This window comes from Diorhabda carinulata, chromosome 4, assembly GCF_026250575.1.
Source record: "Diorhabda carinulata isolate Delta chromosome 4, icDioCari1.1, whole genome shotgun sequence".
Lineage (NCBI taxonomy): Eukaryota > Metazoa > Arthropoda > Insecta > Coleoptera > Chrysomelidae > Diorhabda > Diorhabda carinulata.
The window spans coordinates 21521635-21547309 of NC_079463.1; the positions used below are offsets into that span (position 1 = coordinate 21521635).

A 25675-nucleotide genomic window follows, 5' to 3' on the forward strand; every position below is an offset into this window, starting at 1 on the left:
TACCCCCGTTAACTATCAATTTGCTGTTATCATATAATCCAGTACGACTTTTCAACTTTATATATTTTGTTTTGTTTTCCTTTTACTATTTCTCCTCTCCGATATTCCCTTCAATTTCCAACTATAACGTCTCGAAACTTCGAGAGTAGTCGATCATTCTGGAGCAATCTGAACAATCTCGAACTTTGAGTCGTTACGAGAGTTATTTTAATAGAGACGCTTGACGATGATTAAGGGTTGAATACTAAATCAAAAGGTCGATAATAACTAGAAATTTCGTAAATTTAATAAACACTGTACACCAAAATATAAATAAATATAATTAAAAAAAAACATTAGAAAAAATCGAAAATAATCGGTAAAAAAATAGTAAATATGTATAGTTTTTATAATAAAAAAAAATCGTTATAAAGTATTTATTTGATTATGTCATAAACTAATTGGATTTATAATTTTAAAGATTGATTCAAGTACCCTGCTTTATTTACATTTTTATTGATTTTTTTTGGAATTAAAAACAAGAAAATGAAGGATAGAGGAAAAGTGGAAACTGATATGAGCTTTTCAATGTAAATGTACGACTACTGATCAATTTAATCAATGAACTTTATACTGAAAGTTGAGTTAATGCATTTTTTTTCACTGTAGAAATGAAATAAAATGAAAACTCCAAAGTTTTGAGAAGATATTTTGGAAAAATACTTTATTGGAAGAAAAGAGGAAAAAAAAAACAAAAATGAGACAATTGAAAGAAAGTCTAGGGAGAAACAAGAAAGTTAAAAGGGGGAGAAATTAGAACGAATTTCAATATTGAAAGACAAGCTAAAATAAAACATTTTTCAATGTAGGATTGAAATGAAATAAAAAATCGAAAATTTTGATAAAATATCTTGGAAAAATACTTTTTTGGAAAGGAAAATATGACTCTAACAAAGATTGAGACAAGTGAGAAAAAAAGAATGGAGGATAAGTTGAATAAATTCATTTTTTTAGTGTAGAAGTTAATTATTTAGAAAAAATTGAAGTAAATATTTTTGTATACATAATTTACATATAAAACATTGAGAAGACGCATCAAAAACATGGTTTGGCAGGGAATTTTTATAATTTTCAAAAATTCTTTTAAAAAAAAACTTTTTTGTAAAAATATGACAGAATGAGACTGATACGTCCTCAACCAACCGAAAAATTTGAAAATGAATTAAGACGACAGAATGTTTCAGTTTTGCAACAAAATTAAAACAATAATAAAAGAATTAATTGAATTCGTACCTTTTTTTCAGTGTAGAAGTAGAACGAAATAAAAATTCATATAATTCGAAAGAAATTTAAAAAAAAAATACTTTCTTGGAGGAAAAAACGGAGGAAAGACAATAATGATTCCACTTTAACTCCCGAATTTTTGAAATGATCAGATTACAACTTGAGTTATCCCATTTTTTCAGTGTAGAAAAGAAATATTTGGAAAAACAAATTTTAGACACAATTTACGCTAGGAAAATGTATAAACTACAAAATTTGTATCATTTTTGAATATGAAAATTTATTTTTTTGTAAAAAATTTTGGAAACAAAACTTTTTGGAATGGAAAACATGACAAACCAAGGTTAATACATCTCGAACCAACCGAAAAAGTTGATAAAAACACAGAAGGATAAATAAATTCAGTCCAAATTACAAACATTCAAAAATAATTGAAGTAAAAATTGTATCAACACATTTTTTTCAGTGTAGACATGAAATATTTCATTCAAATCGAAATAACTATTTTTTTCAATACACATTTTTTTTATGAAACACTTGGAAGACGCAATTAAAAAATTTCATACAAAAATTAAAATCCCATAAAACCCTAACTGAAAATCATTTTTAACCGTAAAACGAACTACTAGCTCCCCGTAATACATAATTCCAACCAAACAAAAATTGAATTCATCCGCTAAAAACATAGATCAAAAATGTCTGTAATTAGATACAGATAAAAAAAGAGGGGAGTAGAATTTTAGTAAGGACAAAAAGGACGAGGGTCGTAGACCGTATAAAAAAATGGATCGGAATGGGACAGAAACAAAACAAATTAAACAAATAACCAGGATGGATCTATTCGATCCATTTAGGTTTAATTCGTTGAAATAACCACTGTTGGTAGGCGTTGTTAACATCGCAGGGCATCAAACTTATCTGAGAAGTCTTCGGATGTAGCGCCATACATTTTTTATGCACCCTAAAAAAATACACAGAAAAAAATGCGATATTTACAGTTCGGGGTAACGTAAACTTACCTATGGAGGAGGGTGTGGGTTTTTTCGTCGTATATCCAAGGACCGTCTACGGTACCCAATCGACAGAATGTCAATTTGATACCTTGGCCGTCGGCTTCGATACATCTTTCGCCGACGCCTAATTGGCCCTTCGCGTTTAATCTGATCAATTGGTTGTTACCGTAACCGTGACATGGTTGAAGGGCCATCAGAGATGGAGGCGCCTTACCGAGGGTGTCCATGCATTTAGGATCCACAACGGATCTAAGAAAAATTTAAATATACATTCGGGGTACTTTGGAGGGTGGAATTTATCATAATTTGATGTATAAGGATCGAAATTTGATATAAAAATCGAGGATTGGGATGGAAAATTAATATTGAAGTGATTAGATCATTTGAAGGACCATAAGTACCATAAAAAATGATTAAAACCGAATTAAAAAGAAATATTATGAAAAGAACGACATAAATTATGATTTATATAATTCTTTAAAAGAAATTGAGTGATTTTTCCGGTTTTCGGTTCAATGTACATTTGAATTTTTAATTTTTTAGATCAAATTTGGGGAAAAAATTGACACGGTCCTGTAAAAATTGTTATAGTTTCGAAAATATGAGAGAAATATATTTATTTTTTATGTCAATTGATGGAGAATAGATTAATCTACATGAGTGTTTCGATTTGGTTACTTCAATTTTATATTTGTGGGAAATATATAAGGTGGAAATGAAAAATAAAATTTTATGATATATTTCCATGAAAAAAATTATTGTACCTACGCCTATGGAATTTGAATGAAAAAATACGTGAAAATCGAGAGAAAAGTGTTTATACAATTATAAAAAACATATCGATTTTCTAGATATAATAGAAACAGAATTATAAAAAATTAAAGTCGTAGTTATGACATTTTGATAGGAAGAAACCAAAAAATTCAAAAAAACTGTATTTTTTTAAAAAACAAACGAATTTGTTCAAAAATCAACAATTTTTCAGATTATTTGGTACAAAATACATAATATCACATGATATTTCTCATGCATTTAGTGTTAACTGTAATATTTTGGTAGGAAAAGAAGAATTTTAAAAAAATTATTATGAGCTATCATAAAAAGTTCATTATTTCCAAAATTATTTGAAAAATCGTTTTATTTTTCATATTAAAGGAAAGATTAAACGATAAAGGAAAGATCAAACTAGAAGACTGATTATGATAAGTTCCATTGAATTGATATTTGTAAGAAATATACGAGGCAGAAATGAAAAATTAAATTTTGTGACATACTTCGATGAAAAAAAATTATTGCAATTACGCCTATGGAATTCAAACCAAAAAATATGTAAAAATCAAGATAAAAGTCTTTATGTTATTATAAAAAAATATATGAATTTTCTAATTATAAAAAAAACGGAATTATAAGACAGCAGAGTGGAAATTTCAAAATTCTTTTACAACTCAATTTTTTTATTCACAAGGTCGATTAAATTTACCCAGGGGGTCATTGATATGAAAATGTTAGACAAATACACCAAATAAAATCTATTTCATGAGAAAAATTAATTGAAAATCATGAAAAATATACGTAAAAATAAATTATTGAACTACTACAGATGAATTTTGAAGTTTATACCAAATTAAATATAAAATTATACCTTAATTCGCCGTAATGTATATTCGGAGGTAGTTTGGGGAATTTATCGAATACGTCATAAGCTACGTTCTCCATGTACCATTGAAAATTTTTACATTGTAATCGTTCTTTGAGCGCCAATTGTTCGGTGATATCTCCCATGTCCAAATATCTCGCCATCGGTTCTAATGAATCGAATAAATTAATGACACTATAAAATTATCGACATACACAAATTATTTTGTATAAATTATAATTCCAAAGTGTCAAATGACAATAAAAAACTAACCGAAACGCAACTTGAAACTGAATTTGTTAATAATTCAACGTGTATAACAATTTCAATGTAAACGGCAGTCGACGTGTTAAAATATTAAATTCAATTTCAGATATGTGTTAAAATAAGGTAAAACTCGTAACTTTAACTCAAAATTTTGGTTTTGTAAATGTTAAATCACCCAAAAATTCAATTTTTATTTATTTACTTTGCTTTAAACTTAATGCATAATTTATAAACTTTTAAATAACCCCTGTATTAAATAACATAAATGAAATATAATTGAATTTGGTTATTTTACGAGTTATTTTGAAAAATTATTATTTACCCTGATGGATTTTTTAGTAGAAAATAAAATTTTTTTTAAATAGAAAAAAATGAATTTTTTAAAATTATTTTCAAAATTTAAACGATATTAAAATACTACTTACCCCTAGTGTAAAAATATTCTTTATACTCAGCATCGAACCAAGTTTCGATGACCCTCTTGTAGTTGATAGTAATAAGAGGACCTTTTTTCTTTTGAGCCAATTTTCCGAAATTATAAGGCATGAAACTTCGATAAACATGTCCGACTCTCGAACACGGCACCCATTCAATGCTACCTCCGCATTGCCAAATTTTAAAACTCAATTCAAAATTTTCACCACCCCACACCAGCAAACCTATCAGAAAAAAAATTTTTGAAATATATAAAAAAAAACGAAATAATGAAAATATATAATAATTGTGAAATTACCTGGATCGTAAGCTCCAAGTTCCAAAAAATAGGCCCTATTAATAGCAAATAAACCCCCAGCGTGAGTAGGACTCTTATACGGTTCGCTATGATGTTTCCTTTTCTTTAATTCCCTATTCGGCACTTCGTTTTCTTTATACAACATCCCCCATTCGAATATACCCCTAAAATGTCGATCGTCTCCGTATACGGGGCGATATTCGAAAGTTCTATGATCGATACCGTCTATAACCGGAACTGTCATCGTTTTACTATCTCTATAAATTGGAGCGAGTAATGGCGGTAACCAATTCGTGTTCACTTCACAATGAGCATCTAATTATAACATAAAATTAATCATTTAAGTCAAGTATTATACACAAAATGCTGTAAATATAGTCCAGGCTACCAAGTACTCAATACACTGTTTTATGTGGTTATTTTCAACATAAAAATGTTCTTCCCCCTAGTGCAAAAGCACACACCGGCATAGGGTAGATTTTGATTTTTGAGATATTCCCAACATGCTGTCAAAATTTCATTAAAATTGATGGTGGTTCATAGAAATTGGAGGTGAAAACCTTGGTAGCCTGGACTGGAGTATTTTTTGATGTTTTATAGTATACAAGATAAAAAAAATTGCAAAAACTTACCGAGAAAAACAATTACTTCTCCTCTAGCTTCTTGAGCACCTCTCGATCTAGTTCTTATTAAGCCTTCTCTTTGAGCATTCCTAATGAGTCGAACTTTACCATCAAATCGTTCGATATAATCCTCCAATTTCGATTTTAAATTTTCTTTATCACTGAAATCATCTACTAATAAAATTTCCTTCAAAATGTGCGGCGGTGATCTATTCAAAACCGAATGTACTGTTCGCAATAACACCGACCATCCCTCGTTATGAAAAACTATAATTACACTAGTTGTGGGTAATTTTTCGGGGTAATCCCAATGTTTACATTCTTCCAAGCGAGTATCTATAACGAATTGTTCCATACTGCACCGTGTGTTCATATAAATCTGTTACCTTACCTAAAACAGTCCTGTCCAATGATATTTCATCAGAACAAGCAACGTTCATTCCATATTCTGATTCCGACTGGTCTGCATCGTTTTGTTGGTTTTGTCTCAAATGGTGCGGTTGTCCTCTTTCGCCGGGTCCTTCTTTATCTTCGATTTCTTTTGGTTCGAAATTACCTAGGCCTTGGACTAATTTCGGTGTTTGTTTATGTATTAACCTATCTGCTCGGGGTAGATAGGCGTTAAAAGCATCTTCTTTTTGATAGGTCATTAATAAATAAAATAGAATAAATATTATAACAACGAATAGAATCAACCTTAAAGTCCTAGATTTTCTTCCGAAGATAAAACTCAACATTTTACCGATTTAAATAATGTTTTTTCATTAATAAAAGATATTATATAGGAAAATTGTTTCACTCGTAAAATGATATTGATAAGCAATCACTTATTATAATTAACCATTACTCTAATTTAAATATATTATAAAATTTTATAGGAAATGTGACAACTCAACACGTAAACAAATACCACCGGTATTCATTTGTACTTGATCTTTTAAGCTTGTCAGCTAGGTTCACAACTGTAATAATAATTTATTCATTGATATTATACATATTAAACTAGGTTTATGGAGCTTAAAGCACAAATTGAAAATGTTAGAAATATTTTTTTTATATCATTATAGTTCAAAATAAAATAATTTTTATTACTCGCTAGCTTTTTAAAGAAAAGTCGCTACTATGTAATTGACATATGTCATATTAATAAGTTGTCAAGCTGTATTAGTTTGGTTATTTTTTGTGCTTTGATAGTGATGTACTAAAAGATTATTTTTAAGTTTATTAAACATGGATTTCCAAAATAGACCTGGTGGTAAAACCGGAGGTGGTGGTGTCGCCTCCTGGTCTGAAACTAATCGAGATCGCCGAGAAAGACTTCGACAACTCGCATTAGAAACAATCGATTTACAAAAAGATCCTTATTTTATGAAAAATCATTTGGGATCTTACGAGTGTAAATTGTGTTTAACTTTGCATAATAACGAAGGAAGTTATTTAGCGCATACGCAGGGTAAGAAACATCAAGCGAATTTAGCTAGAAGAGCAGCTAAAGAAGCCAAAGACGCTCCCACACTTTTGCAACCGGAAAAACCTCGAGTCGAGCCTAAAAAGTTTGTGAAGATCGGTAGACCGGGTTACAGAGTTACTAAACAGCGAGATCCAGAAACCGGACAACAGAGTCTCTTATTTCAAATCGATTATCCAGAAATCAGTGATGTTGTTTTTCCACGTCATCGTTTCATGTCTGCTTATGAACAAAAAATAGAACCGCCAGATCGTAAATGGCAATATTTACTTTTTGCTTCGGAACCTTATGAAACGATTGCATTCAAAGTACCCAGCAGAGAAGTAGAAAAAACTGATAGTAAATTTTGGACGCATTGGAATAAAGATACCAAACAGTTTTTCCTTCAATTCGCATTCAAAAATGAAAATAAGAGAACAACAAATACGGTTGTACAGAGACATCCGATCGTAGGAGGGGTACCGCCTCCGCCTATGTTACCAGTTCCACCTCCACCAAGACCACCGATGTTCAATCCAATACCTCCGCCGCCTCCAATAATGAGAACCGTACTGCCGGTACCACCTCCACATTAAATGAATTTTTATTGATTGTATTGTTTCTATATGGTAAAAATAAAAATCATTCTATAAATTAGTATTTTTTTTCACCCCATATAGTGTTCCAATGAAATTATCTAACTATAGACACAGATATAAATGTTTTGATTTCTGATTCACCCTGTATTTTTTCCAATTTGTTCAGTTTTCTGAGACAAAATCGGGGAATTTATGATTTTTGGATTCTTTATTGACCAAAAAAGTAGTAAAATTTTGTTTTTTGAATTTTAAGATTTTTAACTTGTCTTTACAAAAAAACACGTCATTTCCCTAACATAAGTTTATTAAAAATCCTTTAAAATAATCATCAAAACTAGCGAAGTCAAAAGAATTTGCTAGTTCATCACAAAATAAACAAATCCAAAAAAAATTATTGAAAATATTCATTTTTCCATCCTATATGACCAAAAATAAAGTGGAACTCACTTTCAAATATATCTTTATGAGTTTCAACATTTAATAAACGATTATTACTGTAATAAATCCTTGGTCTTGTATATGTTTTAATTATACAGGGCGATCCGATTTTGGTATACAATTCGTTATGACTTTTATAACAATAGATAATAGGGGAGAGTAGGGCAAGATGGGAAACCGTGTGTTGGGTTAAATAAACTACTAGCATTGTAAGTGCTGCAGCCTAGTAGAAAACGGCATTATTACTAGTACTGAGCTGTACAGTGTTTCATTAATTTACACACGAAATGTTTTTGAATCCATTGTTTTGAAAATAACGACAGTAAATTCACTTAAATAGCTGTCACTTTTTCTGAGTAATCGAATTGTAATGACATTTGACACATAGTCTTTTGACATGTGGCACTTCATAAACGTCATATGAATTTGACAATCTGTGTGTCAGTCACCCGACTTATTGAGTGATGTAATTATATTTATGCAATATACTTGTCAAAAAAATCGTTAAATTTCGATAAAAACTTATTATATATTATAGTCTTCGAAATTGATCTGTTTTTTTATAAAGCGTAAAAAACTGCTTTAAAAAGATATAACGAATTATATTTTTCGGTAATCAAATTTTATTTTTAAAAATTTATTTGATACCAAAATTACAATTATTGAATGGTTACAATTAATTTCTCAAGCGAATTAACTATAAACATTACCAAGCTGTTTACAATAATTCATATTTATATAAAATAAATGCTGATGAAGTGTTTACGATATTTAATACAATTGCGTTTTATAAAAATGTCCTTCTAGAATTTTCTTCATGTAACTCCTCCATCCCTAAGAATGAAAAATGACGGAGGTATTTTTCATGTCTTGTTTTCTTCTTTCTTCTAATTCGATGGTTTCTTTCTTCTTTTCTTCAAATTTTTGTTATTATTATTATAGTAAATAGTCCTATCGATACATGGCTTTGCGGATTATAAATTTCATGAATTGGTTTTATGTTTCTAGCAATTTTATTGATTTCGTATAATTTGTTAAAATCTATATTGGTTAAATTTGAAGATTTATAAATTTGATTATTTAAAAATTTGAAGTTTAATTTTGGTAATATTATCGATTTTCCCTTTTTGATTTGTATATTAGTTGAGAAAATTTCACTTTCTATTTGAATACTGCAGTTCTTTGGAATTTTTACAATTGATGGATAACTTATTTTAAAATAACGGTCCGAAACACATTTAGAAATCACTTCAGTTTCTGAATTTGGAATTACTAAAAGTTCGTTATTTGTTACTTGTTCCAATATAGTTTCTTGAAGGTTAATTTCACTAACAACACAATTTTCACCAGAGTGTCCGTTTAACAGTTCAATAGTACAATTGTCTTTTAACTTAAATGTTTCTTTACAATAATATTTTTCTTCTAATGCTGGACATTCTTCTTTAATAAAATTGACTTCTTCTTGATTTCTGGCCAAGTAAGGTTGAGGAGGAATAAATATCGTATGATTTTGGACTACAGGATATAAATGGAAAACTTCATAAGTTTTAGGTTTAAGGATTGGAACATGGGTAGCAAAAATTATTTTAGATTTATAAAAGGTTACTTGTGAACTAAGAAAGAGATAATACGTTAAAATATTATTAAATTTTGGGATTTGTTTTTCATTATTAATAGTACTTAAATATTTCATCATTTCTAAAATTTCTTGACTAGATATTACTGAACTATGAATCGTATCTAATTTAGAAAATGTTATTGCGTTTTCAATATTGTCAATCAATTTAATTAAACTTTGACAATCCAGATTAATCTGTGAAATTGTACTGTGAAATGTTATAAAATTATTCAAAGTTATGATTTTATTTTCTATCGAAATGTGAAATTTCTCTAAATTATCAGAAAGTTTTTGTTGATTAGTCCATAGAGTCGTAATCGATTTATTATAATGATCAATTAATTTTTTATGTAGTGATATTTGTAAATTTACTTCATGAATTATTTGTTTTTGATTTTGTTGTAAAATTTTTATAGCATTATCGTATCTTTCTTCGTCGTATGAATCTAGAGTTCCAAAAAGCCATTTATCTATTTTACCTACTGCATTTATAAATCCTCTTTTTAATCTTAAATGCGTATAAATATTTTCTGATTTTCTATCTAAAGTATTAATCAAAATTTCTGTTCTACTTAATGATTGTTCAGCTAAATAATGATATGAAATAGGATTTGTAGCGTTCGCTTGAGATAAATTATTTTTTAAACTATAATAATATTGTTTCAAATTATTAATTTGTTTATGAATAAATTCTAAATCTATAAAATATATAAAAGTGTGTTTAGTATATATAAGATTACTAATTCCTAAATTAATGGGTAATAACAAGTTATTTACTTCCGTAATTTCTATGTCTTCTGTCTTAGTCGTCTTGTAAAGTAGTAGTAATATTAATACTGTTATCAGCTTCATTATTCTGTAACAATTTTTTCTGTTTTGATTTTTGGTTTTCTAATTATGTTTTTATGATAAATTCCTTTATTTGTTTCTAATAATATACCAGAGTCTTCTACGATTTCTGCCTTCTTAAATTTAGGTAATTTTTTATTTCGGAATTTTGTTTTTATAAAGGCCCTGTCTTGATTTTCATAAGAAGGAGGATCATTTCTATCTTCTCTTATTTATTATTTTTTCTTTAATATTAGTACTTCTGTCTTTAATTTTTTCATATAGTAACTTTGATGTTTCTTTGTGATTTTGTATATAATTGGATATTATTAAATGATCGTCTAAATCAAATGGATCGGTGTTATTTATATGACCTTTAATAATTTCAAATGGTGTAAATTGCGTTACAGAGTGAATCGAATTATTATATATATGCCAATATTGAATGTTTTATTAATTGATTAGGTGTTAAATCTTTGTTATTTTCTTTTATACGTCTGAAATGTTCAATAAGACTAGAGTGAAAACGTTCTACAGGTGAATTGGAGTTACTATTCTTTGATGTTGTATAATTCAATTCAATTTTATGTAGTTTTCAAAAATCTTGTAGGTCGTTGTTCTTCAACTCTGAACAACAATCAGCTGTAATTTTATAAGGTAAACCGTGATGAGTAACATAATTTAAAATATTATCAACAACTGAGGTTCCATTCACACTTGACATTGAATATGCTTGACCGTAAGAGAAATAGATACATTTTCTCGTTATTGTTGAATATGATCTTAATAACATTGATATATTAAATCAAATTTAATTGAAAGGTTTATATTATATTTATTCATTTAACACAATTCACAATTATTAATAAAGTTTTCTACGTCTTGTAACATTTTAGTCCAATCATATTTTTCAGTTAATGATTTTTTTTTAATTCGTTAATTCCTCTGTGTCCTTTTTTGTATATGTGATAGTATTCTAGTTTTTCTTTTTGTTCTTCTTCGGTTAAAATATATTTGATGACATTTATATAGTGAATAAATATTCATGTTATTGGTTCGAATTAATTTACTTATATCTTTTTCGTGTTGATTATATTTTTGTTGATTGCCAATTATATTTTCGCTAATTATTTTTTTTGTCCTCTTTCAAATAATTAAAATTATGAATTTCATATTGGTTTGTTTCAAAAGGATGGACTTTAAGAGGTTCATTCAAAATTATATAAATTGTCTTAAACGTTTCATTTGTGTTACACTGATTATAATTTAAATTTATTCATATTATTTTCTTTTTTTCATTATTTGAATAAACAAAGTTATGAATTACATTATTAAGTTTCTTATATATATTCTAATTAATAATAACTTTTTATTATTATGGTTTCCAAAAGTTTACTAATTTTTTTTTATATTTTACTTATTTATTATCTATTAATTCTAAATCTTATCTATTCTTATAACATAATAATAAAAAAGAAAGAAAGGTCTTTGTATAAAAATCCATTATATAATTTCTTGAATTGCGTACCATTTTAATGAATGATAATATCTACGTTTCCAAAATAGTTCTTCAATTAAACTTTCATTTAGTATAGCATTTAATTTTCTATTGAAATATTTTGAACTTATTTCATTATTATTTCTATCAAATTCTTTGTTAATTGTTTCATAATTAATCTCAACTTCGTCATTTTCATTATTTATTTCTCTTTTATCAATGATATCACTTTGATTCTGTGTATCTAATATATTTGTATTTAATTTAGGTTTTATAACATAATATTCTTTTTCTAATATATCATTTTCTATTTTTATAATATCATTTATATCTTTTCCTCTCATTATCATATCATTATTTATTTCATTTATTTTTCTATTTAATTCTATTACATTTTCTTTTACTTCACTTTCATTATCATTTTCATTCATTTTTAATTCATCCGTATATTTTAATTCTACGTTTAATTCCACATTATCAAATAATTCTACTTCTAATTCTAATTTTGTATCATTATTCGTTTCTCCTATCATTATAATATTTTCTTCTCTGTTTCATTTAATTTATCTTTTTCTTCTTCGTCAAATAATTTACTAAGATCTAGTTCTACTTGTTCATTTATTTTTTTACAATCATTTAATCCTGATTCTTTCATTTTTATGAGTTTTGGAATTTTTGGTGATGAATTATTAGATGTGAAATTAATTTCAATAATTTTTTCACTGGGTACTGATTTTCAAATTTTTAAAGAATGTTAATGGATCATTAGGAGTAAAATTTATTTCTTCTATGTTTGATTCTTTTTCCGAGGCTCTTTCCGAAAATTTACGGTTTGATCATTATTTTCGTCTGACTCAAATAAATTTTGGAAATCAATTATTTCTTCTTCGTTATCGTTATTGTTACAATTATTATTATATGTAAAATTTGGTCATTCATTTCTCGATTGGAAATATCTATTATTACTCGTATTATTATTATTATGATTAATTTTTACATGTCTACTAGGTCTATCAGTCAAATTTCTCGATGTCGTAGACATCGGTTCTGGTTTTGGAAGTCGATTTATAGTTATTTGATTTGGCCGGAAAACATTTTTCCTGGTGCCAAATACTTGTACATTTGTCGGATAATTTTGCCTTCTTTGTGGTATAGGATTTATATTGATTGGTTGACTAGAAAAGTTGTAATAATTATTATTACTATTATATCTTTCATTATTATAAAATTGGTTTCTATTATAATTATTATCATATTGCTGATTTTGTTGATAGTAGGGGTTGTTATTATTTCTATTGTTTTTCATTGAATTTGTTTTAAAATTATTATTATTATTATTGTTATTATTATATTTGACTCTAAGCTCATAAAATTGGCCATAGAGTTTTTCAAAATTTTCGAACTCATCAACATAAGCCATAGAATAGATACAGGCTTTTTTAAATACATGTTATTGCGTATGATGCCTGAACATACTGGTCATATTCTTGTTAGTTCCTGTAATATACAGTCTAAATCACGTCTGTCTGCAAAGCATTGTATCAAAGCTTCTTTTATTTTGAACCAGGTATTTAGTTCAATCCTATTTCCTACCATTATTTCTGCTTTATCAATTAATTTTTCTTGGATACATTCCAAGACATGATTATTGATATCTTGATCAATATAGACCGAATACGTCTTTATTAAATTCTCACATCTATTGATAAATTTGTTTAAAGTATTTCTATTACCGTCATATGGTTTTATATTTTCTGGTTTTAGTTTAAATAATTCTCAATTAAGGGTTTTTGGACTAGTTGTTGCCATTTTTATATAATCTGAACTATCTATCAAGTTTAAATTATCAAATGTATTTAATAACGTATCAAAATCTTTCATATGATAAAAAATTAATAAATTACCTCTTCCTTACTCGGAATCGATAAGGATAGATAGTAAAAGGAATAAAAATAGGAACTTGGCACTTACAATTATTTGAAGTACTGTCCAAACTTTTACCACACTTTGCGTAAAACTCGCGACCGCACTATCCTACTGACTGCGCCAATTATATTTTTCGGTAATCAAATTTTATTTTTAAAAAATTTATTTGATACCAAAATTACAATTATTGAATAGTTACAATTAATCTCTCAAGAGAATTAACTATAAACATTACCAAGTTGTTTACAATAATTCATATTTATAATAAAATAAATGCTGATGAAGTGTTTACGATATTTAATATAATTGCGTTTTATAGAAATGTCCTTCTAGAATTTTCTTCATATAACTAACGATTAGTTTATTAAATATAAATTTGCAAAAAGGTGTATTAAACGATCACAATTAATTTTATTGATTTGCTCAATTATTTAAGAAATAAAAATACTGTAGCGTTTGAAATGAATAGAAAATTATAATATTGGTTGTTAATACACTTATCCCAAAGTTGATTTGATGACTGGATGAATTCTTTCGTTATGAATTTCATCTATTATGACGTATTTTGGACCATACAGATTTTCCCTGGATTCACTTGATATTGATATTCTATCGATTGATGTGGCTATTTAGGGTTGCTTTTCCACTAAAAATTTTTATGAAAGAGTAGTAGCCATAGAATCAATTTTCAGAATATGTATCAGGACAATCCTTAAATTTAATAAAAATTTGACCGATTTCATTTTCTATGAATCAGAACAAATTTGCGAATGATTTGTTAAAATGCTTTGCGTGTACACCATTTTTCGAATCAACTTTTTGCTTGATGCTTTTTTGTTTGATGTCTTATGTCGTTATTTTTGTAGTATTTTTCAAGTTTATTATCATTTTATGCAGTAATTTTTCTTTTCACAGCAGTTTTTCCAAAATTCTCTCGTTTTTGTGGTATTTTCAGTTTGTTTTAATGGTTTAAAGATTTAAATGTTTGTGGTATTTTATGTTTTTGGTAGTATTTGTTTTTTTTTTCGAGAGTTTCCTTGTATTTGAAAGATTTCTTCTTGTATCAAGTTCGATTTTGTGATGTTTTGTAGTATTTTATCAGTTTTTTACTCGTCTATAAGTTTTGAGCCCTAAATTATAGTATTTAGTCTATAAATATAGAAATTCTGACATTTTCTGTAGCTGTTTATATTCATTTATCAAAGATGTTGAAGATATCGAAGAAAACCCATTCTATTTAAATGATTTAGTACTAATTTTCCTTGTAACGAATCATTGATCACAATTTTCTGAAAATTTAATTTGAATAATTTTGTTCACCCTTAAATTTGATGCCATTATATCGAAAACGAACGATGGTCTTGTTTAATTAATGGACTTTCCACTATCCTTTTAAAATCCTCTTCGCTTAATAAAAGGAGGTGACTCTTAATAAAAGACGTTATTCTACGTCATGAATTTAATATAAAATGAAAATTAAAAGCTTAATTTGATCGCAAATTGTCGGCGACATCGACCAGATGGTTATTTCAATTTTAACCAATATAAGAGGACATCATTGGTAAGTATTGCATAAATTTTTTTCCACAAAACTGTACTGGATGATCGTCGACTAAAAAAGCGCGTGCTACGCGTTCCAAAAAGTGCAATACATTGTATATTAACTAAAGATTGGTGCCCCGTTTGCTCATAATGAAACCAAAAACAACGTCGTGAAGATGTTTCCATCGAGTGCTTGACTGGATGAAACGTGGATCCATCACTTCACACCCGAAATAAAACAGCAATCAAAACAATGGATCAAAAAGAGAGAACCGGTTCCAAAGAACGTTCCATCTGCAGACAAGGTCACGGCGCGTGGGATAATTTTCACTGATTACCTTGAAAAATGAAAACTATCTACTATTGAGTATTTTGAGAACTTATTGCAACGTTTGAGTAAAGAAATCAAGCAAAAAGCCAGCATTTAGCTAAGAAGAAAGTGTAGTTTTATCAAGACAATGCACCAGTCAAATATCCGTTATTGCACTGGCCAAAATTTATGAATTAAGCGTTGAATTGTTACCTCATACACCCTATTCACCAGATTTAACCCTATCGGATTATTTTATGTTCCCAGACTTAAAAGAATGTCTCGTTGGTCAAAGATTTTCCAACAATGAAGACGGCAGTTAATAGCTATTTTGAGGAGCTTGAAAATAAAACGTTTTCCTAAATTTTTGTGTTTTCTTTGTTTAACCAAGTATTACCCACGTAAATATCAGTGCAAAACCCTTTATTTTGAATGCAAAATGTTTCCTCTATGATTTTCAGTTTACTAATTATCCTAGAAACAGCGCCACATTTTTTTATAAAACACTATGTAATTGGTCGATTATATTATTAATTTTCTGTTATTTTGCAGGTTAAATATGGAAGGAATCGATTATACAACATTTTTTACATTCAACATAAGTATTTTAAATGTATTTGGTTTTTGGAAACAAGATACGAACTATCGTCACAAAAAATCATATACTTTTTACAAGATAATTTCGTCGTCTTTTTGGATTTCTTTTATTTTGACACAATTCATGTATTTGTATACGAATCTGCATAATTTCGAAGAATTATTATCGACGTCTTACTTCACAATTCCTTTATTCGTATGTTCGTACGCGTTCAGTTCGTTATATAGAAAAATAGATGAGATCAAATTGTTATTTAAAAAATTCAACGAACCCATTTTCCAACCCAAATGCGAGGAACATCTTCAGTTATCAGCATCTACGAAACGATCTTATACTAAATATTCTCATTTCCTAATTTATCTTGGTATGCAAACAATCGTCTTATATATAATTGCGCCCTTTTGGCAAGAAGGAAGGGTGGTACCAGCTAGAGCTTGGTTTCCATTCGATTGGAAACTATCACCAAACTACGAACTCGTATGGGTTTATCAAAGTATAACTTTGATTATAATTATGAACGCACTTGCTTGTCTAACAGCTTTTTCTACTGGTTTATTGATGATGATTGGTTTGCAATGCGATTTTTTAAATATAACTTTGAATAATTTGCAAAGATTTCATGATAATGATAACGAAAACACGGATGTTATGATGACGAATTTAATCGTGTGTATTCGGCATTACGTACAAATCAAGAAGTTAGTAAAAATAATTTTAGGTTATGTATCTCTAAAATATTGTTTTCAATGTTCATTTTGCTTATAGACCGAGCGCGGTAACCAAAATTTTACTAAAACCAATACTAATAATTTTTAGCACATAAGTTGTTTTTGAAGGGAAATCCAACGGAAGGGATTCAAAATTTCGATGCAATGTATAGAAACAAGTATTTAGAGCGTGAAAATTTATATTTGGTTTTTCAAAAAATGACCATATGTGATCCTAAAGTTTGAGACGACTAAAATCATATTCAGAAAACAGCTTCGACATTTCGAATTATTTATTTATTGACCTAACAGTATTTCAAACATATATTTTTTTATCCACATCTCTGAGGAAGATAATTTGGTTATTGAAACGTATAATCGTGAATGTTGGTGTAATGGTAGTTTAAATAGTGTGTTCATTATAATTTTACACAATACTTAACCTCAAATTTATATTTTACTCAAAGATGTATTTCGAATTCTTGAAGAGAAGTTCAAAATTGGACTTACCGTTCTTTTTTTCAATTTATTTTCATTTATTGAACCACGTAGTTGTTATTGAAATTAAATCAAGTTTCAAAGTTCTGACGAACTTCATTATTCAGGATGATTTCAAGGGAATCACGTTTCTCATTTTGTCTAAATCATCTTTTGATAGAATTAACCTCATTAAATGTTTCCTGAGGCTGTAAATCAGTCAAATATCAATTCTATATCATTGAAAAGTAATCAAGATACAGAATATGAAAATGTTGTTTTATCAAAATATCAGAAAGAAGTCTTAAAGATTTTTAAACGCGTTTTTTTAGTAAACCATGTATATATTAACAAATAACTTATTATATGAGCATTTAATTTTGTAGAATTGCTGAAGAAATTAAAGATATTGTTAATGTACAGATGTTTGTACAATTTTTGGGCGGAGCAGCGATGATTTCTACTATTCTATTCACATTATCAACTGCAAGTATTTCCTTTATTACGAAAATAAATAATTTAAATTAGAGATCAGATCTATTATCATAGGAAATATTGGCCCTTTCTTCTTTGAAGATTCACGAGGACGAAGCATCATCGTTAACACCGACCAGATAGTTGACTCCAGAACTTGGTTCCAACAAGACCTGTTTCGTGCAAGACTAATTTCCAAAAGAGGTGATATCCCTTGGCCTATAAGTAGCCCTGATTTGACGCTTCTTGATTTTTTTTGTGGGGGATAGCTCAAACTTAGAGTCTAGATGAACAATCCGAGGGTCATAAGTCAGTTATCCACCAGGAAATATTAGCAATCACCCCAGATCTGCGTTCGCGTTTAGAGGAGTGCCGTCTTCGAGAGGACCGTCATTTGGTTGATGTTATTTGATATTTTTTAATTTTTAAAGTTTATACAAGAGATATCAAAAAGTTATAAAAGTATGTCGATTGTAAATACCATCTCTAATGAATTCAAAAAAAATTTGTCATCGTTCTAATATAGAAAATCGGTTTCTTTATTTGTCAAATTTTGGTGAACTTATTTTTCAAGTTTATTCTATTTAACTGTGATTTGTAAAAACTGCTTGTTATTTCTGGTGCTTTCTGAGCTTTTAGCGATCTACGTGAAACCGAATGACCATCTGGATTTTGATTTTTCTTTGGCATCGGTGATATTTCTTCAAAAACTTCTATCTTCATCATCATCTTCATCATCATTACTGCTAGAACTCTGCCGTCGGTGATATTTCTTCAAGAACTTCTATCTTCATCATCATTACTGCTAGAAGTTGTAGGCTGCACATCGGTGATCTGTGAATACAAACCTATTTACTGGCCAAATTCCGGAAGGCACTCTCTGCAATTTCCTCAGTGGTAGCTCTGCCATTTGCCTCATTAAATAATTTTGATGTTTGCGTTTGATATATGTCAACAGCAAGTGATAAATAATTTGCGAACCATCGTCCAAATTGGTGTATTTTCCCCCACAAATTTTGCAATAAATGATTTCAATAGAAAACGTATGGGTCTGAAATGAGACCAATTTGCATTAGATATTGATATATGGAAAACAAATAAAGTATCACCTGTTGATACAGAGTGTTATTTCATTGTTGAGGATGGTATACAACCATTTTAGTACACAGATATGTAGAAAATTCTAGAAGACACAAAAAAAATATATTTTTATTAGTTATAGAAAAAATATATTTTTAAGGTAGTTTATGACGTGATTAATTAATTTAAGGTGTTTAATCGTAGGTGAAGATGGGAAGTCCTTTGAGTATAATGCTTGTTTCACTTTCATCGTGTATCCTGATAATGTTGTTTGGTTATTGTTGGATTGGAAATAAAATAATTGAAAAGGTAAATTTTTACTGTACCGTTTCTCATCGTCTTCTATTCTTTTTATTACAGTTATTATCTTCTTAGTTTTCTTTACAAATTGCCTCAACTGTATCTTTCTCTTCGTCGTCGCTTTCCACTTATTTTATATCGCTTACAAATATCTTTTTGTATATTTCTCTTTTACGATTTCGTTGACTTTTTCTTTTGGTATAATTCTCTTTGTAATTTGCTTTATAATTCTGTTTATTTCTTCGATTTTATCAATTTTCTTGTCGCTTCACGTGTTTTTTATGTAGTTTATAATTGAATACCTCAAAATTTATAGTTTGTTTCAGAGCAGCGACGTTTTTATAACCATGTATAATACGCCGTGGATTGACTGCGACTTGAGATTCCAAAAAGTACTTTTGCAGTTCATGACAATGACAAAAAGTCCGATTCAGATTACAGTAGGCGGCGTTATATCTATATCTAATGCTACTTTCATGTCGGTAAATATTTTTTTCTCAAAATTTTGAAATAATTCTGTTTTATCTGCGAAATTTCGAATTTATTATACATTTTTGTGGTTTTGTGGTATCAGAACGTTTCGAAGAGAACATGTTTAAAGTATTTCTTGTGAAATATGAATCTTTTGTTGTTAATAATTATAATAAGTAGCACAAATATCAAAATCTCTCTATGTTCATAATAAATTAACTATTTTCAATTGGTAGGGGTTTTTAAACACGAGTTTGTGATGTCTCAAAAGTTTTTCTATCTCTCGACATCTTCTTTCACTAAATTCAGCCGTTAATCGGTTTTTACTACATGTTTCTCTGTGTACAAATTTCAATATTTACTTGCCAATCAAGGTTTTGTCTCATTTGTACTAAGTAAAAAGTGTCAAGAAAATTAAAAATTTTCAAAATCAAATTGAACGATAAAGTTTAGTTTTAAAGATTAAAAATTATGTGTATTAACAAATTTTTTATTTCAGATCGTCAAATCTTCATATTCAGTATTCAGTTTGCTGCACAATACAAACAATTAAACTTGCTAGTGTGTTTTTGATGTAGAAAATAAATATGCATGTATGGAAATTTGTGTTTTTCGTCACCTAAATACTATTAAATTCTGTACGAATTTCATCATTTATATTGAGATGTAAATCGTTTTTTTGTCTGAGGATTCGAACGCAACAGCCCTTAGGTGCACTATAGATTCATAGGGCGAAGGGCCGAACCGTCTAGCATGGAAACGCCATTATGGATAAGCGTGGATTTCAAGAAACTGTTCGTCGAGTTTTCAACCACAGTCGGTAGTAATTTCATTTTGAACTTTTTTTTTATATTCTGTTATAAAAACTTGATTACGTCAAAATGTAGCTTAAAAATAACCTCAAAAGCAATATTTTCATTATGTATTAAACACTGTTAGTTAGTTCCAATTTTATTTCCACTATTCTTATTTTAAGAAAAAATGAAAGAGAGTCATATTCAGCGACATATAGTCCAGTCGCTAGAGGCTATTTTTTACTAAAAGAATAAGTTATAAGTTGGTATATCGATTTTCCAACGTAAAAACAAAATTCAAAAATCATTTTCAAAATTTCCCATTATTTTAGTCTGTGATAAAGATAGAAGAATATAAAAAATATCTCGTTGTAGGGTGAGTTTTTTTCGATCAAAAAGATCCCTTACACTTTTTTGTAAAAGCTAGAGTTTTCTCGGAAAAAATTCGTAAATCTAACAAGTCGTTTTTCGAAGACAATCAAGCTTATAAATATTCAAAAGTTTCATCCATACCTGTATATTTCAGCAGTTATATTGTATCTTTTTGGCATTTTTTCTATATTTCTTGTTTTAATTTCTTCGACTACTTCTTCTTTTCTTATCTTCTCGAAAACTAGTGTCTATATCTATCGTTTCTTTCTCAATTTGTTTTTTGTCTTTTATATTCATCACATTATATTATTTTCTTCTTTTTTTAGTATTTCTGGAATAATTTTAGATTTTTCTTCTTTAGTATTTCTCTTTGGCAATTTCAAGAATATTATTTTTGAATTCTCGTCCATTTTCTGCTTTAGTTTCGGTATGATGATACCCGATTCTATGATAACCATTTTGTTGTCAAGTTTTTCATGTTTAAAATCACATTTAAGTGTAGCCAAACATTCATCATAATCGTACGTAGTTCGTTCTCAACTATGGGTATAGAAAATAATCCGAGGGGTATGAATCTGGTGAATAGGGTGCATTTAAACTTTATTAATTTTGGTCATTGCAATAATGGATGTGTGACCTGGTGCATTATCACTTTGTTCTTAGCCAAATGTGGGAGTTTTTGCTTGACTTAGTAGATCAAACGTAACAAAAAGTTTGTATAATACTCGCTATTAATAATTTTTACCTATTTAATAAAATGAATGAGAATTATTCCACGAGAATCCAAAACAAACGACGTCATGACTTTGCCTACAGATGGAACGGTCTTTGCCTCTTTTGGAACCGGTTCCTCCTTGTCAATCCATTTTTTTTATTGTTCTTTTGTTTAGGGTGTGAAGTAATGGTCCCACGTTTCCCCAAGTAATAGTCCCACGTTGCGAAAATTCCACGTGTACTTTTCAATGCAGTGGTATTTTTCAAGCAACTACTTCCATCTCTAGATGAGTCCAGGTACTTCTGGGAGCATTCTCGTACACACTTTTTTCACTAGTGAACGTCCATCTCTTATAGTTACCAAAAACCTACCACCTTCAATGAATTTAAATAGTTAATAATAAAAATAAGTATGTCTAGAGGTTTCTCTTCAAACGACAAATTTAACTTTATTAACCACATCAATACAATCACAAATGTATGCGGTGAATCTGGAGGTCAGTTCTTTCAGTACAATAATTACATTTTCACGTGTTATGTAACAGGAATCAGGATCGGATTAGCCCATAGGGAACGTCTGTGATTTCCCAAAGGATCACTTTAATTGGAAATCCGTTGCCGTAATTCTGACTGATTTCGAGTTGATTTATCGGTAGATATTTAGCTAGATATATGCCAACAAACAAAAAGATAAAAACATGAAAATGTATGTAGTGATACATCGACTGTGGGGATATTGTTTATGATTGGGTCTTTATGACTTTCTAAAATGTTAATAACAAGCTGTCGAGACATTTTTTGTAGTACTTTATGAAGACTGAAGGTAAAACAGTCCTGAAGACGATAACTTGGTTATCGAAACGCACGTCAGACAGTGTAATTATGAGTGTTGGTGTAGTTATGACGAAAACAGTGTATTCAATATGTCCTTCTATATGTTTTAATTGTCTGTCAGAAGACTGATTTGTTTTTTATCGCCTTTTTATACACGTAATCTCAATCTATTATTCCTATTTCCTCTTTAGCTCTTTCATGATAGTTTCCTCTTATAAATGATTCCTGAATCGAATATTCAAAGACATAGTTAAACCATATAATTATTTGGAAAACACCTAAAGGATTAATAATGAATTTTTGATGCCACCCTGTATAGCAGATGTTTTACCGATTCAAACTAACGTTTAATTAATAAGTGGATTAATGGATTTGATAATTTGCAAGTCATCAAATTCCTGTTTTCAAACTAGTTAAATTAATACGGGGCAGAATTAAACAAGTCGAGCATAAATTTATTTATGAACATCACGTTTGTATAAATTCTTGTTTTTATTATCGTGTTTATTTAGAATGGCGTAATCACCATTAGAACTAGCCTTCATAGATTTTGAAAAATTATTCGACTCAAATTCGACTAATCACAAACAGCTTTGGAAAACTCAACATATCAACGAGCTTAACATGGTTAGCAATGATTATGATTGAAAAAGTCAATGACCATAAATATTTGAGACAATTACCACCTATATTACACCCTATATAAGTAAATAAATAAAATATGAATATTTTTATTAGTAATTAATATTATTAATATTATTATTAATATTGATAATACATATACGCGCCGCCTATGGTTACCTCCTGTTCCTTACCGCACCTTCTGGCATAAACAAACATGGTCACCTCACAACGATCATAGCCTACTTCAATTACGATTAAAAATTATAATTAATTTTTTTTTTTGACCAATCAAATGTCTTGTTATAACGATTTTTTTGTTACAAGAAACTTATTTTAAGGGTATTAATAACTATAATTTTATTTTTATTATAAAATTGCACGCCTTAAAAACACAACGAATCACCTTATATTGATGAATAACATTCATTTCAAATACATATTTTGACTTATTTATTAAAGAAATATCACCATATATGACATATTTACATAGTAATCAGTGATAAAAGGCTCGGTTTTCAATTTTAAATTGAAAAAGAAATTATTTATATTAAAATAAAAATTAATAATAAATATACGCACGCCTATGGTTCCTTCCCTTCCCCACCATCGGCGTCTGACATAAACAAACATGTCATTTTGGAAAGATCATAGCCTACCTTAATTACGTCTATAAATTATAACAATTTCTTCTTAACCAATCAGATTTTTAGAAATTTATTGGTTTCAAGTAATTATAATTATAACTAGTAATTATAACATTTTAGTAGTGTCAATAAGTGCAGTTAGAGTGTTAGTGTTAATTATTGGTTATTACTTTGATTAAACCGTAAGATATAATTATAATTATTAAATTCCTTTATTCTAATGAAATACTTAACGTTTATTCTAATATAAATATAACGTACAAACCTTTTCACTGCTAGTAATTTAGAAATGTAATTTTATGAGAAAAAAATTGCGTCTCGGTAGTTTTTTTTTTATTGGATTTGCAATTTTACAAACTTGATTTGTACATTTACTTCATATTGGTAGGATTATTACTTAAATTACTGTATTTGAGTGAGAATTTCAATATATTCTATATAGAAGTTCATTATAATGAAGCTTAGGATCTATCGATCAACAGGATCTAGTTTTTATGTTGAATTCATTATTTTTTTTACGAAAATATAACGATTAGTTTTTTTAATACTTGTAGTGGTGTTCTGCTATGAAATGATATAAAAATGTCTGGGATAATATAAAACATTAAATTTATCGGCTTCTAGTCGAGTTTTTTTAATAAATTGGTAATCGTAGGTTAGATGACAAAAAACTTGAAGCTTGGGTAGAAATTTGCATTTTTTTATTCATTTACATTGTTATTTTTATTTTGAACATAAATTTTCAACATGAAAAATATGATGAGATTTGTTTTATAAATAAGTTAAAAAATGATTTCAAATTAAGTCTTATAGTATCAATTATTAAAATCTATAATATACAGGGGAAAGTCAAAACATTCAAACTTATCAAGTTCTTATAAGAAAATAGACCAGGGTAGATAATTTTTAAAACAAAAAAACATAGTAGGATGAAACTAATTGGGGAAGGAGGAGAATATAATAAAAAGTGTTTTTCGTAAAAAAATAAAAAACCAAAAATTTTGTTATTTCAATTTTTCACATGAATTTTGAAGTTATGTGAAAAAAGTGTAAATAGAAAAGTTGTACATCTTTTCATCAACTATAATTTTGCTTTATGATTTTTTTCTATAGGACTTTTAGTTTTGGAGGAAAGTGGTATAAATCGTTTTTTAACCTTAAAAACTTCTTTACGATCTCAAATCGCCCGTAATTTTATTTTTTCTTTCATTTTTATCATATTCTCCTCTTTTTCCAACAGGTTTCATCCCACTATTATTTTTTCCATTTTTCTTATTCATTATCTCATTTCTTAGGCTTTTATCCTGGTCTGGAAGGTCATTAACCTCTTTTGCTTGGTTTATATTTTTATATACATTACGTAGCCTCTGGATATACAGTGTTAACCAGAAATAATGAAAAGTTTACTTTTAGAAAACGTGTTTAAAGTTTATGTGTGTGAAAAATTGACGAATTTCATAATTCATTTTTGGGAACAAGACATGTCTGGCGATCTATTTCCTTCATAAATTCATTAATTTATAGATAAAATGATATTTGGTAGAAATATAGAATTGTTTTGGCACTTATTTATACAGGGTGTTTCTAAATTCATGCGACGAAATTCAGGACGTGGTTGCTCGTATGAAATTAAAATGGGGTGTCCTTCTAACAAAATTTCTCAGCCCACCCTTTTCTTTTGGTTTTGGGGAAAAAATTTAAATAAAATAAGAGTTTCAAGTTATAACTTTCAAATTTCAAGTTTTACTGAAATTAAAAAAACATTTTAGTCGTCACCTTTTAAGGGCGATGTCTCGGAAAGGGGTGGATTGAGGTAATTTTTTTTTAATCTTAATTTTATACCTT

General features: G+C 28.4%; 4 protein-coding genes across 4 annotated transcripts in view; 3 read left to right on the forward strand and 1 right to left on the reverse strand.

Moving 5' to 3' along the window:
• Nucleotides 1–264: 264 nt before the first annotated feature.
• LOC130892537 (N-acetylgalactosaminyltransferase 7) lies at nucleotides 265–6499 on the reverse strand. The gene is made up of 7 exons (XM_057797992.1): nucleotides 5927–6499; nucleotides 5545–5871; nucleotides 4913–5227; nucleotides 4605–4838; nucleotides 3919–4081; nucleotides 2283–2525; nucleotides 265–2224 (listed from the first exon to the last, which is right to left on the reverse strand). Exons 1-7 carry the CDS (start codon nucleotides 6270–6272, stop codon nucleotides 2101–2103), a joined length of 1752 nt encoding a protein of 583 aa, XP_057653975.1. The 5' UTR covers nucleotides 6273–6499; the 3' UTR covers nucleotides 265–2100.
• Nucleotides 6500–6682: 183 nt separating this feature from the next.
• On the forward strand, nucleotides 6683–7636 carry LOC130892538 (splicing factor 3A subunit 2). The gene has a single exon (XM_057797994.1). The coding sequence runs from the start codon at nucleotides 6766–6768 to the stop codon at nucleotides 7576–7578; it is 813 nt and encodes a 270-aa protein (XP_057653977.1). The 5' UTR covers nucleotides 6683–6765; the 3' UTR covers nucleotides 7579–7636.
• A 7773-nt stretch (nucleotides 7637–15409) lies between these two features.
• LOC130893018 (odorant receptor Or2-like) lies at nucleotides 15410–20443 on the forward strand. The gene is made up of 6 exons (XM_057798781.1): nucleotides 15410–15450; nucleotides 16294–17037; nucleotides 17910–18009; nucleotides 19282–19386; nucleotides 19704–19859; nucleotides 20348–20443. Exons 1-6 carry the CDS (start codon nucleotides 15410–15412, stop codon nucleotides 20399–20401), a joined length of 1200 nt encoding a protein of 399 aa, XP_057654764.1. The 3' UTR covers nucleotides 20402–20443.
• Nucleotides 20444–23810: 3367 nt separating this feature from the next.
• LOC130893293 (lachesin-like) overlaps nucleotides 23811–25675 on the forward strand; it is a 101485-nt gene continuing 99620 nt past the window's right edge. The window contains exon 1 of the mRNA XM_057799276.1: nucleotides 23811–24012. The gene's annotated coding sequence lies outside the window, so the exon portion shown is untranslated. The remainder of the gene's footprint in view (nucleotides 24013–25675) is intronic.